The sequence below is a fragment of the Mercenaria mercenaria genome, chromosome 4, assembly GCF_021730395.1.
Source record: "Mercenaria mercenaria strain notata chromosome 4, MADL_Memer_1, whole genome shotgun sequence".
NCBI lineage: Eukaryota > Metazoa > Mollusca > Bivalvia > Venerida > Veneridae > Mercenaria > Mercenaria mercenaria.
Window position 1 is genome coordinate 83921712 of NC_069364.1, and position 16273 is coordinate 83937984.

General features: G+C 34.3%; 1 protein-coding gene across 8 annotated transcripts in view; it reads right to left on the reverse strand.

Moving 5' to 3' along the window:
- Positions 1-2586: 2586 nt before the first annotated feature.
- Positions 2587-16273, reverse strand: part of LOC123552330 (dorsal-ventral patterning tolloid-like protein 1) — a 296660-nt gene continuing 282973 nt past the window's right edge. For 5 of the 8 annotated variants that reach the window (XM_045341905.2, XM_045341904.2, XM_045341903.2 and 2 more), the window contains 2 exons: positions 10905-10928; positions 2587-8552 (listed from right to left, as the gene is read on the reverse strand). In XM_045341905.2, coding sequence (XP_045197840.2) covers positions 8107-8552; positions 10905-10928 — 470 coding nt within the window. In that variant the 3' untranslated portion in view covers positions 2587-8106. Of the gene's footprint in view, positions 8553-10904; positions 10929-14175; positions 14256-16273 lie in introns of all 8 variants that reach the window. The other 3 variants (XM_045341906.2, XM_045341907.2, XM_045341902.2) reach the window with 3 other exon arrangements.

The window sequence follows — 16273 nt, forward strand, 5'->3', positions numbered from 1 at the left end:
CTTTTGCATATGCTCTGTTATATACCCCCACCCCCTAAGGCGAGTTTCTAAAGATTTTGCTTTGTCAGGTCCCAAAGGTAGTGTCAAGCGATATAACTGTATAATGACCTAAGGTTAGTGTGTAGCAATATTGTACAGCTAATGGCCCGCGACTGGTGCCTGAGGAAATTGCTGTTGTCTATTGATTTTGCTCTGTAATAGCAAAAGGCTGGTTCCTAGCGATGTTAGTCTGTCATGGCTCTATATTAGTTCATAACGATATTTCGTCGTAATGACCTAAGGATATTACACTTTTTATGCTTAATGATAGTACCTAGTGATTTTGCTCTGTAACTGAACAAGGCTAGTGTCTAGTCATGCTTCAGACAGATGTTACGGTAAACACATGCTTCAGACAGATGTTACGGTAAACACATGCTTCAGACAGATGTTACGGTGACACATGTAAAATGTTTATTGTTTATCAAAAGAATTAATCAGATAAAGCTTTATATTTGAGCTTTTAGATTATTGTTTGTTTTGGCTTCTGATAGAGAAAAGCATGGCGAATATATATCAAATTAAACAAAAAATATCCAAAAATTGCCAATTCATTCCTTAATGTGTCCTAAAGCGGCATATAACTTCGTTACTCAAGATATTGTTTCCTTTAGCTATCACGAATAACACTTTTTTTTCTGGTTCTGGGATAACTGAAATTAAGTACTAACGTTTATGAAACTATTAGCAGTACTCTCGAAAATATGTACGCCGCCATGGAATATATAATCAAACAAGTCATATGTTTCCGAAATGATTAGGACATTGTGAATGTATGAACATTATCAAATATTGAAAGTATTGAAGGTCTTTGATTTTCTTAACATTTTACCTGTTTTGTTGGGTTCAATGTCTAACCACATTTACCTGTGTGTTTAACCCTCGTTTGTTATCAAGCAGAATCGAAAAGCCATTTTAAGTATGGAATTATAATCGTGCATTCCATCGGATTTACAGACATGCGTTACGTGTCATTACCCACAGGTAGTAGAGGTTGTAATATTCATTTTATGCATCTGTTTCTTTTAAACTAAATTGTTATAGATATTCGTTTCAAGATAATTACCCTTAACGTCTGTTGAACTAAAACTCATACACACGTCTCACTAAAATTTTGAGTGATATTTTTATTTATTTTCGAACTGTTAAAAGTTTGTGTTTGACAAAACATATGCTGACAAAAACATCTGATGCAGTGAAGTAAACGTTGGAATTACTGAACCTTATATTTAGTTAGCTGATTTGTGTGATATCCGGGTACTTAAGATGAACAGAAACATTCGGAAAATAACAAATTAAGTGCCGAAATGAAGTCGAAAACACAGCTCTTCTTCACAAAAGCTAGTCCACTCTCGAAACGATAAACGGGTAAAACACAATTATAGAAGAAGAACTACTGTCGTTAGAAGGTAGATCGAACTGATATCGGTTTGAAACGTTTCGGATTTATGTAAATGAATATCATCTCCGTCTTTTAATAAATTTTCAGGAAGCCTTCAACAGTACTTTTCGGACTACTTTTGAAATATGAAATTAACTCATTTAAAAGATTTAAAATCCTTCAGCATCATGTAAAGCCTGTGAGACGAACTAGATTGCTAAGTGATCTATGAATTTTACATTGCATTATAATCACAATTTAAATCGAGGCTAGCATATTTGTTGCCACCATCAGTTTTTCCTATGGTTATGATCAGGGTGATAAAGAAGACAATAGAGACATGCTTTTTACTATAGTTTTCATTTGTCTCACCCTATTTGCAAATGAGTACATGCATACAAAGCAAAACATCCTTACTAAGACAGAATCGTTGAACGATTATTTTAAATTTCAAAAGGGCATCAACTGCACTGATGCATGCACGCTCTTTCTTACGTTTAAACCGAAAAAAATGTATCATCCGGCATACATACACACATAAATAAATAATTCCTGACTTTCTAAGCGGAAGAAAACCCTTAAATACCTCCCTCATTATCTTAACTAAAACCTCTTGACAGCATTTCATTACTTGAGATATGCTCGTTAAATTTCTCTGACGTTTCTGTCAACTTCCCTGTGAAGTTTAGGAATTTGTTGTCACAGTTAAATGTTTTCATCGGACAGTTTAATGTAGTTTGCCACTAGCCATTTTACTTCCAGTTCTCGTAGTCATGCTATAACAATATTAACTTGGTCGGTAAACTTTATTTCCATTATTAATGTTTGATTGTGAATTAGGACGCTTTTTAGCAGTATTCCAGTTATGAAACGACGGGCAGCTTACCTAACCAGCGTTCCTGGGTTCTATACCACTTAGAACTATCCTGTTCTCCACAAGCAACTGTAATTCAGAGCTGCCTCCCAACACAATGTCTTGTATCATTTCGTCACGGAAAACATACACCTCACCCTGGGATCAAACTCACAAACCATCTGCGGCCTTCCTATCGAGCTAAGTGGGAGAGCTTTATTTCCATGATATAGTCAGTTATAAGGCGACTACTACTGTGCACTGTTATACCGGCTTTGCAGAAAAGAATAAACTTTATACATTTACAACGATATATATTTTGATATGTTTATTTATTCCATTTTGTTATAAATCTACACATCTTACAACAGTTCTATTTCATAATAAATATCTAAAACGCAATAACAGTACACTAAGCACTTATATCAAATCACGTGACAAGAATGAAAGTATAACGCAAGAGTGGATAAAGCTAGAATGTAAAGACATGACTGAGTAAATAAATAATTTCCTAATATCAGAAAGCCATTCCTTCATATTTACATCTAAACTTCAAAATTTCAAAATGGTGAAATCATATAGCAAAGTTTACAAAATATTTAAAAAAAAATGAAACAACAATATTATTCAAGTCAGTGTTTGGCGTAAGCTGTTTAACAGCACGTTTTACTGTGTGTCTAATGCAGTAGCGACATGTTTACAACTTATTTCATAGATCACACGATTGTTTTTAAAATAATAACATGTACTTCCAGAAGTAACACACTTACTTTCGTTTCACATTATTTTCACTTACAGTTACTAATAAATCGAATTGGACAGTTTGACTTTTACCCAAAGCTCCTTGTTTAAAATACATTTTTGAAACAATTTTATATATCAAAATGTATACATTTAATCAAAAGTTTAGTAAAATATTTTCATTCGGACAATACATTTTATCTCGCTAAGGCTTCGTGACAATCTAATTAAAATAATGCAACTCAATCAGACAATGCACTCTCTTCATACAGCCTTAGATATTTTCTGTAAAATTAGATAATATAATATCCGTCGCAAAACAAGAACAGCAAATTCAAAAAAACTAGTAATACAAGTTCACTCCTACATTTGCCTGTAAAGAAAGTGTTATCTTTATTTCACTATCACCATGTAACACAGTCAAACAACTCGTGTTCTTGCAAAACCTTTAACCATTCATCATTTTTATAAGAACCAGTAATAATTACAAACAATAATGGTATCGCATTCAATGTTGCATAATTTCCTCGCCACATTTGCCTGTAACTGTCTTCTAAAAGATTAGTTTTTTGGACAGCAACCTTAATGTATATGTAATAAGGTTGCATGAGGATTATTTTTGACAGCAAGGGACGTTTAGCATGTAGATCGTTCCATCACGACAAAACTTGCAACCAAAATTAGGATAACAGAATATTTTTGAAGACCATTCTATTAACTTCATAATTTGAAAAAGTGAAGAAGTTGTCCTCACTATCTGAAGATCTAAGATAATTTAATTCTGACGTCGCCGTTGTTTACTACATGCCATTTATACAAGAAATTTTGCAAATCGCTTTCAATAATACAATAAATTTGAATATTTGTAGACTTTTCGAAAACATGTTGAAAGATACATTTATTTTCTCATTTCATTTGCTATAAAGCCCTGTCGTCACACGGTGTATTGTTGCTTTGGAATTTTGATTGTCATGACAACACAAATATATTTTTTGAGATGTATCTTAGATTGAAAACTTAATAACGATATATTCGTTTCTAGTTTTTGCATGAACACCAAAAAAAAAAAGCAAACAGTTTAAATCATTTTAAACAATCTAGTATGTTATTATTAAGTGACAATGTCCTTAAAACATGTTCTCTTATCGACCGACCCAGGTAATGCATTCCTATTCCAATTTTATTTACAAAAATGTAAAGAGAAGATGAATTTAAAGCGATAATCAAATTATGTCAGTGACAAAAACGATATATACATAATATTATTAATGAAAACATTATGTTCGTATAAAATGTAGCAGTGAATATTTACACATGATGTATATACATGATGTATAAAGGCACCATCGAAGAAATGATGCAATTATAACATGATCTGTTTCATGTCTAATGGCCATTAATATGTATACTACTGATAAGAAAGAAACTGTCACAAAATAGTTTGGCCTTCAGGTACTTTCGTCACAGGAAAATGTAATGAAATTACAACATACCGTTTTGAAAACAAAAAGAAAAACAAGAAAAAAAAAGAAATAGAACATTAAAACGGAAACATAACAAAAAAATAAATGGTCCTTAATCGATCATCCAAAGTTCAAACAGTTATGTAACAAAACGATAATGGTACAGGAATACCCCAGGTGTTAGTGGCTTTGTATTTATTGTCAAATGAATCGGAATAACAAAATATTTAACAAAAGGCAACACAAAAAGCGTACTAAAATCCTAACTAAGTTTATGGAACAAGAATAATCTACCACATCTACTTGTAAATATTTTTTCCTAGAGCTTAAAAGTAAATCTTACATAGTTTATTACTTTCCTTTTGTCTTAAAAGATCCTACAACTTACTAAACATGAAACAGTTTTATAAATAATTGCACCATTTATCTTACAAAGTTTTATACTACTATGATAAATTTAAATCTAAATACGCAATTTCGTGAATCATACAACAGACGAAACTGAGGGAAGTTGTGCATAACAGTTAGTTTATTTTAACCATTCACAACTTCACAATCAAACCAACATACAGATGGAGTTAAATTAAAGCAGTTAACCAAGACAGGTCTATCGTCATTAAAAATTTGCTAAATGTTCTGTTTTCAATGTAGCAAATGCCCTTGCATAAATTAATAACCATTATATTATATTGTGTCCTAGATTGTCCTAGAATTAATACAGAATTAACTAAATATCGTTTAAATGTAGATATAAAATAAAATGAATTTACTACATTTTACTTTTGCAATGGAAACGAACTGACGTCAAATATATCTAAAAAAAAAACAACATAACTTTGTCATTTTTAGTTTTCAAAAATATTTCCCTGCTTTTAAGGATTTTGACGGCCAAGCAGACTAATAAACATTCAAACAATCTTGCCATTCCCTTTGATAAATAAATGAGCAATAATAGTGAAATTATAGAAGGTACATGTATTTTAACCTTTAGCGTGCTAAATTTCTTAAATGGACTGGTCCACCCTTCAATTTGGGCAGTACCACTTATTATTCAAAGGGGTGATGACTGAAAATTCACTGACTGAATAGCGAACAGTGCAGACCATGATCAGCATGCACGGACGTGCAGGCTGATCTTGGTCTGCACTAGTTGCAAAGGCAGGATCATTTGCCGCCAGGAGGCTAAATGTTAAAGCATGTTTTTCAATTTGTTTTAATGTATATATTTCAATTTGTTTTAAATTATGTATTTCAATTTGTAATGAATAGAATGACACTCTGCAAATTTAAGCTAATTTAAGATATACGATCTTGGTGCTTTGCATTTTGCATTTTTTGCTATGAATAATTTTGATAATGTCCGATTCTTCCAGACATGTTAAATCAATACCGAGCTGTTTATTCTTTAGATACAAATGAACAAAAGAAGTAGTTCTGGTGGAAATTAAAACCGTGACCATTAATCTTTGCGCAGGTAATATAAAAACCTTTTTATGTTACCTTAGATAATACAGCAAAAATTTCTGCAATTATGGAAGGATAGGAATAAACTGTCTAGAGCACTCTTCCTTTAGAAACAAAAGAGAAAAAAAGAGAAAAAATACAAAAACTATATGAGAATTATACCGGACATATCTGAACACATCGCATATGCAAAGCTGTTTAAATATATGTAACATATCCTGTTCAAACAAGATGATTTATATTAAAGAAGCATATGGCCTTTTTAAAATAAATTCTTTTTTTTTAATGAAATATGAACGCAAACACTCTCTACAGCAGGAGGTCCAGAGCGACTATGTCGATCTCAGATTTCTTCAAAATTTGTTGTGGATAATTGTCAGTGACCTTAGACCTTGAAACGTATTGCAAATTGTTGGAAATTTAGAAAAGGTTTATTTTGTTAGTAACTGCAACAGAATAACAAATTTGATAGTGATTCAGTGGTTTTGCAATAACTATCCCCAGCGGTGTACAGTCCTGTCCAAACTGCTCCGAGTAAATTGGATTTATTCAAAATATGGACAATCCAGAGCAAGGGAACAACCTTCATTGATATAAGTATGAATTAGTTATCACGTTCACAAACGAAGAAATCACAACACACACTTGACCCTACAATTCGATGTAAAAATTAGATACTTTATGTTCAACAGTTGAACTGTCAATTTTCAATTTATGACCTATGACAGCTTTAATGTATGACAAAATGCATGGTTCTATACTACTCAGCAAGACAAGCCGTTATCAAGTTATACAGTTTTTGTGAAGTTCACACTGGCACTAAGCGAACATGAAACGTTCTTAAGCGCTTGTGGTAATTTTAAACTGTACATGTCTAAAAGTAGTATTCAACTTGTAAATTGCTTAAACACTGTTTATATTCAATGTAAAGAACATATATCTATCAAAACAATGTATTTCATAAAGATATTATAGACCTGTTTATAGTTCTGAATTAATTTAACATATCGAATTTTGTTCGACTTATTATGCATATGTCGGAGATATAAAAAGTAGACTACAAAATAGCAAATACATTTGCAAATTGTCGAGCAGTCCGGCAATATATCAAGAGCTATGTTTGCTCTTGAATTATGGTAATACATTCATTGCAAGACAAAAGTAAAAGTATTACAATTCAATACATGTCGGCGACAACTGAATTTCAAGACCTTAATTTCACACATCAGAAGAAAACATAACCTGTAAATTAAAAGACCAAACAGTGTTATAATACACATATTGTGATAATATCTGTTGATGATTACATGTTTATTTCTGTATTGACTTAACCTGTGTCAAACGCAAACTGCCATGTTATGACCCACACATAGCTAACTTAATAAAATAAGCAAAATGATGAACATCTATTGCTATCAGTACAAAAACGCTCTGACCAACTGAGTTAAACGAGCATTTTATAACAAATGTATGAACCTCCTTTTCCCTCATATCAATGTTATGACGAATGTACATTTTACATGTAATAACTTAATAATCACAGTTAATTCAATAATAATTATCAAGAAAACTACCCCGACCTTTGTCGATATAATATCTTCATAAAATGATTCACACTTTACTGCCAATGCTGATTATTTACAATGATCTGTTGATGTTAGATTTAGAATCTATAAAATTATTACATCATTTAAAACGCCATCATTTCAAACTTATTTAAGATGTGACGTAGTCCGAGTCAAAGTGACTATAAAAGGGATCATCTGGGATATTTGATCGCGGTACGTGAAAATCGGGCAGACGATACTATTTCCGAGAATGGCTTAACATGGAATGGGTATCTGTGAACAAATGCGAGTTTTCGATTGGATAAAACTACTCCTCACCGTAATGGTTAACAAATCTAATACCTCACTGTATTGTCACTGTCGCAATTCTGCTAAGATGGTTTTCGTTCTTGCATCTTGAAGGATTTGGCCATTTTGTAGCGTCAACGCCCTCTTTCCTTTATGTATCTTTTTCGTCGTTTGCTACAAATTCATTACGCAACTGTCTTTTTTTTCACCGGGTAGCACTACGATAACATGCACGTAAAAGTCAAGCACATTTTTCTCGTGCATTTACTTAGCATCATTGAAATTTGAAAAATCCTACAATTATTTTTATCAAACTATCGAAACTTTTTGAATTTTTGGAGCAGTCACAGGACGGGGGTTCGTAGATGTGGATGGTTTCTCCTGAGAAATTACAGTATGATTATGTCTCAATGAATTCTGGTCACCCGGACCGTTTTCATGTTCATTAAATACTTTTTTCACTTCTGCATTGTGACCAGTGTGATCACGAGCAATTTCTGTCTTTTCAGGAGTCTGTACGGAAGATCTATTTGATTCTGATTTGTCAATAGTGAGCAATCTGTCAGTTGTGTTACTTCCGGAAGTGGCGGCTACATAACGCACCTCCACATTATCAGTTTCCGGAGAGTGGCGATCACGTGGTCGGAATTTTTTCCTATGGTACACTCCACAGATAAGTAAAACTACACAAAAGAACACAGATATTGAGGTACCAATAACAATGTGAACAACTTGCACTTTCTCCGGCGTCGGACCTGAAAACAAATAAACAAACCATCGGCTGCACATAGGAAATACTATGTAAATTCAGAAGATAATGGCATCGGTTTATTGCTAACGTGAACTTATGAACTGAATTTAATTAAATATAGTTGAATTGCACGTTGCAACAAAAAGTGTTTACACAATTAATGTGATTCACGAATTCACTGATTTACTGCTAATAAGAATAATAACATTAACATCTATATGTTTCATATATATCTTTCATATATATCTTTTAAATTAACAAATTAGTTTTGTTATTAATTGATGCAATTAGTATAGGAACATGGCACATGCTTAAAGTCAGCTCATGCGGAGTATTTCGTTTAATTTTTCGTATTTACAGTAGAACTTGGCGTATAAAAAGTGATATCTGTAACAATTACATAGGAAAACATTTACGACAACAAATGGGCAATTTTAGAAAAAGATGCCAAAAGGAATCTTGAAAAACATATAAATCTATATGTAATTAAGCGGAAACGAAATAATCAAAATAGAAATAACTCTCGTACGCATGTTTATATGTATGCAAAATAGATATGAAAACGTTTTGTAGCGAAATTAGAACCAAGAAACATGAAAGAAGGATAAAGTTAAAACAAATATAGCAAGACTGATGGCTTCTTAAAGCATAAGCAATTGAAGGATTAAAGTTAACGAAATACAAAGAATAACACACTCAAAAGAAAACAAGAGCTGTCTCCATAGGATGACACATGCCCCCGATGGCACTTTGAATGAATAGTTATGGCCGATGTTAGAGTTTAGGACCTTTGACCTACGGACCTGGGTCTTGCGCGCGACACGTCGTCTTACTGTGGTACACATTCATGCCCAATAATTTTAAAATCCATGCATGAATGATAAAGATATGGACCGGACACGCCCATCAATGCACTATCATGAAATATGACCTTTAACGTCTAAGTGTGACCTTGATCTTTGAGCTACGGACCTGGGTCTTGCGCATGACACGTCGTCTTACTGTGGTACACAGTCATGCCAAGTTATTTGAAAATCCATCCATGGATGACAAAGATATGGACCAGACACGAATACACTATCATGAAAAATGACCTTTAACGTCTAAGTGTGACCTTGACCTTTGAGCCACGGACCTGGGTCTTGCGCGCGACACGTCATCTTACTGTGGTACACATTCATGCCAAGTTATTTGAAAATCCATCCATGGATGACAAAGATATGGACCGGACACGAATACACTATCATGAAAAATGACCTTTAACGTCTAAGTGTGACCTTGACCTTTGAGCCACGGACCTGGGTCTTGCGCGCAACACGTCATCTTACTGTGGTACACATTCATGCCAAGTTATTTGAACATCCATCCATGGATGACAAAGATATGGACCGGACACGAATGCACTATCATGAAAAATGACCTTTAATGTCTAAGTGTGACCTTGACCTTTGAGGTACGGACCTGGGTCTTGCACGCGACACGTCGTCTTACTGTGGTACACATTCATGCCAAGTTATTTGAAAATCCATCCATCGATGACAAAGATATGGACCGGACACGAAAATTGCGGACAGACTGACAGACCGACCGACAGACTGACCGACAGACCGACAGACGGTTCAAAAACTATATGCCTCCCTTCGGGGGCATAAAAAATAGAACATGATATATTATCGTGATTTATCGACTTAAGTCCTTTGTAGCTGATGTTCGATGTAATAACGGACAAAATATTGTTTATTTTCTTGAGGCAGTATCGGTTCCGTCATATTAATAGCAAATATGTACCTCTGATCAATATTTCTACATGTAGTTTTGATACTGAAATAATATTTGAGCCGTGCCATGAGAAAACCAACATGGTGGCTTTGCGACCAGCATGGATCCAGACCAGCCTGCGCATCCGCGCAGTCTGGTCAGGATCCATGCTGTTCGCTTTCAGAGCCTATAGCAATTAGAGAAACTGTTAGCGAACAGCATGGATCCTGACCAGACTGCGTGGATGCGCAGGCTGGTCTGGATCCATGCTGGTCGCCAACCCACTATGTTTGTTTTCTCATGGCACGGCTCATTTAAAAAAACAAATTCTGCTGTATGAAAAGGAGACTGATCAAACTGACGTGTAACATCAGATACATGCATAACAAGATAGAATTGTAGGTTTAATTTGTAAACAAACAGTTTTAAAGTAAACGTAGAAGAAAACAGAGTTAAACAAATGTATGTAATAATCTACTCTATAATTAGTTAGTGGAGTTTCAATTAGATACACACATTTACAACTAAAAGAACTGTGAGTAATGCTTAAGAGAATTTGTGAGCTGCTAGCAAAATATGGACAACTCATTTTACATACCATGACTGCTAGCCAAAGGCCGACCTGAGGTATACATTAAGGTGGAATTAATAAGCTTGTTATGGACATAAGCGTTTAATATTATGTCAATAGAAACAAAAACACTAAGAATACAAAAAAATGACTGGTAAATATGAAAGTTGCAGTCGTAAAGAAAAGCAATTTTAATTAATACTGAACATGAATATACTGCCTCCTTTTTAAGAAAAGTGTTATAGTATTCGGATGAACCAATGGTCATTTCACTGACTTGTACTATTCGCTGTTATATCTAACTTTTGAATAATAAGATCCAAAGGTTCATAAGCATTTATAGTTTTCACTGGATACTACGATACTGAATTGTCACTCCTAAATCATTATAGTTCGTTTCAATAAATACTGAAGGTAAATCAGTTAATAATGAAGGTAAAGCATAATTATAGCTTGTTTCAATAATTAATACTAGTACTTAAAAGGAAGATTTTAAGCGCGATTTGCATAATCAATGTATTTTGAATGAAAAATATTCTGATTTATTTTTTGAATACTGTCTACGAAGAAAAGAATCAAAATTTATAGAAGTAATTATTTTAACTGGAAAAAAAGAATGAACCACATTGCAATAGCTGGAGTAAAAGATGCATATATACGTCAAAACTAATTAACATTAAAACTAGTTTCACTTGAACAGAATTGACTTTACATGAGTTGTGCAGTTGTTTTGTATACATATGAATGTGAACTGCCAATTAAGGATGGTAAACACTTTTGCGAAAGCGAAATTTGCGAAGTCAGAGGTTTGATAAAATTGCCATTAATGATTAATTCCAAATAAGTTAGCTACATTTGTGTTGAAGCTTGGGAAATATGTATTATACGTGTGAGAACTACACGATAAACCATGACCTATTTTATGTGTAGAATAAACTCTCAGACAAAATGTTGCTAACATTTTAGCCATGTTAGCCGTTTACGAATAAAACTGTAGCACCATTCATCATCGAAACACTTTCAAATATTTTTTATGTAAATCATACTTATTTTTTATGATTTAGAGCCCTTTCTCAAAACTACACATAAATATGTACAGATATTTTCAAAATATAGTTTTATATTGAAACTTTTCGTATGTATTTTTGAAATATTTACACGAGTATAACAGAACATGACATACTGTTTGACTTAGCATTTGAAAGGGAAAATTACTTTGCAAATTAAATATACATATTAAAATTTTGTTTCCAAAAAAAAAACAAGAGCTGTCTCCATAGGATGACACATGCCCCCGATGGCACTTTGAATGAATAGTTATCGCCGATGTTAGAGTTAAGTACCTTTGACCTACGGAGCTGGGTCTTGCGCACGACACGTCGTCTTACTGTGTCACACATTCATGCGTAGTTATTTTAAAATCCATGCATGAATGACAATGATATGGACCGGGCACGCCCATCAATGCACTATCATGAAAAATGACCTTTAATGTCTAAGTGTGACCTTGACCTTTGAGCTACGGACCTGGGTCTTGCGTGCGACACGTCGTCTTACTGTGGTACACAGTCATGGCAAGTTATTTGAAAATCCATCCATCGATGACAAAGATATGGACTGGACACGCCCATCAATGCACTATCCTTTAACGTCTAAGTGTGACCTTGACCTTTGAGCTACGGACCTGGGTCTTGCGCGCGATACGTCGTCTTACTGTGGTACACATTCATGCCAAGTTATTTGAAAACCCATCCATCGATGACAAAGATATGGTCCGGACACGCCCATCAATGCACTATCCTCTAAGGTCTGAGTGTGACCTTGACCTTTGAGCTACGGACCTGGGTCTTGCGCGCGACACGTCGTCTTACTGTGGTACACATTCATGCCAGGTTATTTGAAAATCCATCCATCGATGACAAAGATATGGACCGGACACGAAAATTGCGGACAGACTGACAGACCGACAGACGGACAGACTGACAGACCGACAGACGGTTCAAAAACTATATGCCTCCCTTCGGGGGCATAAAAAGAGCATACATATATATTATAATTATTATTATCCAGGTGTTAATTAATATATACTTTAACAGCAAACAAACAGGATTTACGTCAAACGATATAAGATTCGTTTGAACTTTTTAAAGCAACTAAGTATTACAAACGTTTATTCTCTTGTTAATTATGAAAAAAAAAAAACGCAATGTTTTAGATACGAACATTTTAACGGGAAGAAATGTAAAAAAAACTCAACCTTTACGTACGGACATTTTAGCGAAAAAAAATGCAAAAGACACATTCAGTAAAAAATCATTATAATGTTTAACTAACAAATTAACAAGAGATACAATAATACACTTCAAATTAGCACTATTATTGTAATTTTGTTCCAAAAGGCATATCATAAAACGGTTAAAAATACATATTTCATCGTTCACGTGTTGACCTTTGACACAATTAAATGCTAATTTTCCATGTTTTCTTATTTGCCACTAATGTGTATGGTTAGGGATCTTCAGTGTATAACTGTTACAATGCCAGTAACAGGGCGGCTAACCCAGGTGACTTTTGGATACAATATACATACGGAGAGAAATGTCCCGATTCAGGGGACACTGCCTATATTTTCCATATAACGTGACAGATTTTCATAAGATAAAGAGCTTTCAAGACAGTAAAATGAATGCTTTCCTCCGCTAAAACCTCCTGCAATCAGTTCTCAGTACTTTTCTCAAAACTTCGTCCAACTGCGAAAGTATGTACATTATCTACACAGTTAGTCCACGAAAAGCAGTTGCGCGAAGTGTTTGAGAAAAGTACTGAGAACTGATGACAGACGCTTTGGGTGGAAGAAAGCAATCACTTTGTTGTCTTCGACGCACTTTATTTTATGAAAATCTGTCAAGTAGACAAAGTGCTGCCTGAATCAAGACGTTTTCTCCGTGTGTACGGTATCTAAAAGTCACGTGGGTTAGCCACCCTGAGTAATAACTGTCAAAAATATGGTATATTCCATGTACAATTTAAAATAAATTACACACAATATTAATTTTCATCTTTTTAATTTATTACACATTATATTGATAATTAAACATCAGTGTTTCGCAATTTCAAATTTTGAATTTAAAATGACGTCACACTGTCGTTAACTTGATTATGACGCAAACAAGCACGCAATACACATTTGTGGCAGGATATATAGCAGGAGAGTATTAAATGAAATGCGTGTCAGTCAGAACTGTTATGATATATCCACAATTAAACTGGTATTATTTCATGCGTCCCGAACCCTTACCTACAAATACAAAAATTCCGACGCTATCATTACCAAACAAAGTAATAATAGAGTCGATGACACCACGGAGCTTGCCCCACCTACCAAACAAAGATCCAACAGAGAGAGTCACAGGGGTTATATACACTGTGGTGTAATACATTAAAAAGCAGACTTTCTCACGGCATTTCGTACCTAGCCTTAAGTGTTCTCTTCAAAAAGAGTATGTTTTGCGAATATAGGGAAATATATCAGTATAACATGTATTGGCTAGGCTTAAATGTGATTCTAAATTTACAAATATTCTGGCCGGAAAATATCTGCTTTGTAAACATATACATTCTTTTACAAAAAAATAAATAAATAAAAAGTTGAATGTGTTGCAATAAATATGACAGAGAGATTGAGATTTTAATACGTGTATATGTACGTGTATGCATACGGGTAACTAGCTTGTACACATAGAAATAAGAGGCTATTTAATTAAACCAATCAATTAATGAGGTGGATGATCACAAATAAATTCTCAGAGTAACATAGTTTTATGGCCGTCCGAGCTTTGTTAACATTGCAAGGCTCTGAAATTTGACACGACAGGAACTTATAGCAGCATTATATCAAAATATCCCATGTACCTATACACGTATGCAGCCTCAGCCTCTCTAAAACGACATCGTTCCTTCACAAGTTATTTATAAAAAAAACAAGAGTTGTTTGTAAAACATATATGCCCGGTATAATGATAGAGTGTGTAATATTTGGTCCAAAGTATGGTGAGATCTTCACCTTTGACCTAATGAGCCACAGAATAATAAGGATCTTTGACTATCCATTCATGAACTGAAGTCAGATGCCTGTGGCCCCAAGCATACTCGATGTAGAAATCCTAAACACATTTAGTCTCAAGGTCACTGTGTTCTTGACCTCTGACCCCCTGACAAAAAACGACACGGCTACAAACGGTTATATGGTTGATGAGCCCAAGCATCTCGATCAAAACTTATTTTTACTTTCAAAGTCACAAAACTGTAAGCTTAAATGATATTCAGATAATGTGCTTTAATCGTTTTCAGACTTAACCTTTGCCTTTGATCTATAGACCCGGGATTATATATTGACAAAAGGCAACCGTCTTACAAGTAAATGCATAGCAAAAGTTCCTTCTAGGGCACTTCTATATAAATATATATATATATATTGATCATCTTGTAAAATTTTGGTTGCAATCTCTGTTTTAAATATTGGTAATCAGTGTGTGGAACCCCAGGATTGGAGGCAAGGACAAGACAATTCTACCTTATTGACATATATTCGCTTTATCTTTTCTGTTTAACATCCTAATGTAGTGATTTGATGCACCAACAGTCTACGTCCTCGCACATAACAAACTTAGTGGTCATTGATCAAGTAATGCATGGCTGTAATTTAGTAGTATCTGTCATAAATCTCGTGAGTGTGACATCCATCACTCGTTGCGTGAATTTGTTGCGCACAATGAGAGGGTCGCAATGGGGTTTGTTTTCACATCGTGACCTTGCATTTGAAGGTAACGACGTCTGTTAACCTTTGTGACAAATAATATGTTTGGCATGTTTCAACAACGCCACTTTTCCATCCCCGGGTCTAGTAATAAGTAATCCGCGGAGCGCGTTCAGCCAGAGAGTCGCCTCAATTAGGACAGAATAATTTTAACGTCAGAGGTTATTTCTAAGGTCACGGACTTTGATTGGCCAGCGTGTAATGACAAGTTTTCGAGGTCAGTTGTTCGGTCAAATGTGACTTACCAATTCTAAGTGTTCCAGAAGGAAGAATGACATTTTATTGTTGTAAGCTAAAGAATTCTTTAGTGATTGATAATCGAAAATCAAAATGGTCTACCAACGGGCGGCCGAAAACGACATGAACAAAACAAAACACAAGCCTCTTTCTTGACGAGGTCATTAAAAAAGCTTTCAAATAGATACATAACATGCTCGACATAGCCATAGTAATGTGATATCACTACTGTTCATAATAAATATTGTAATTCTATGTTTGTAAATTTCATAACAGCTAAAAGTGTGCGGCACAATAGTAATGCTTGGAACATATGTGTAAAACTGTAAACAGAATACATTTA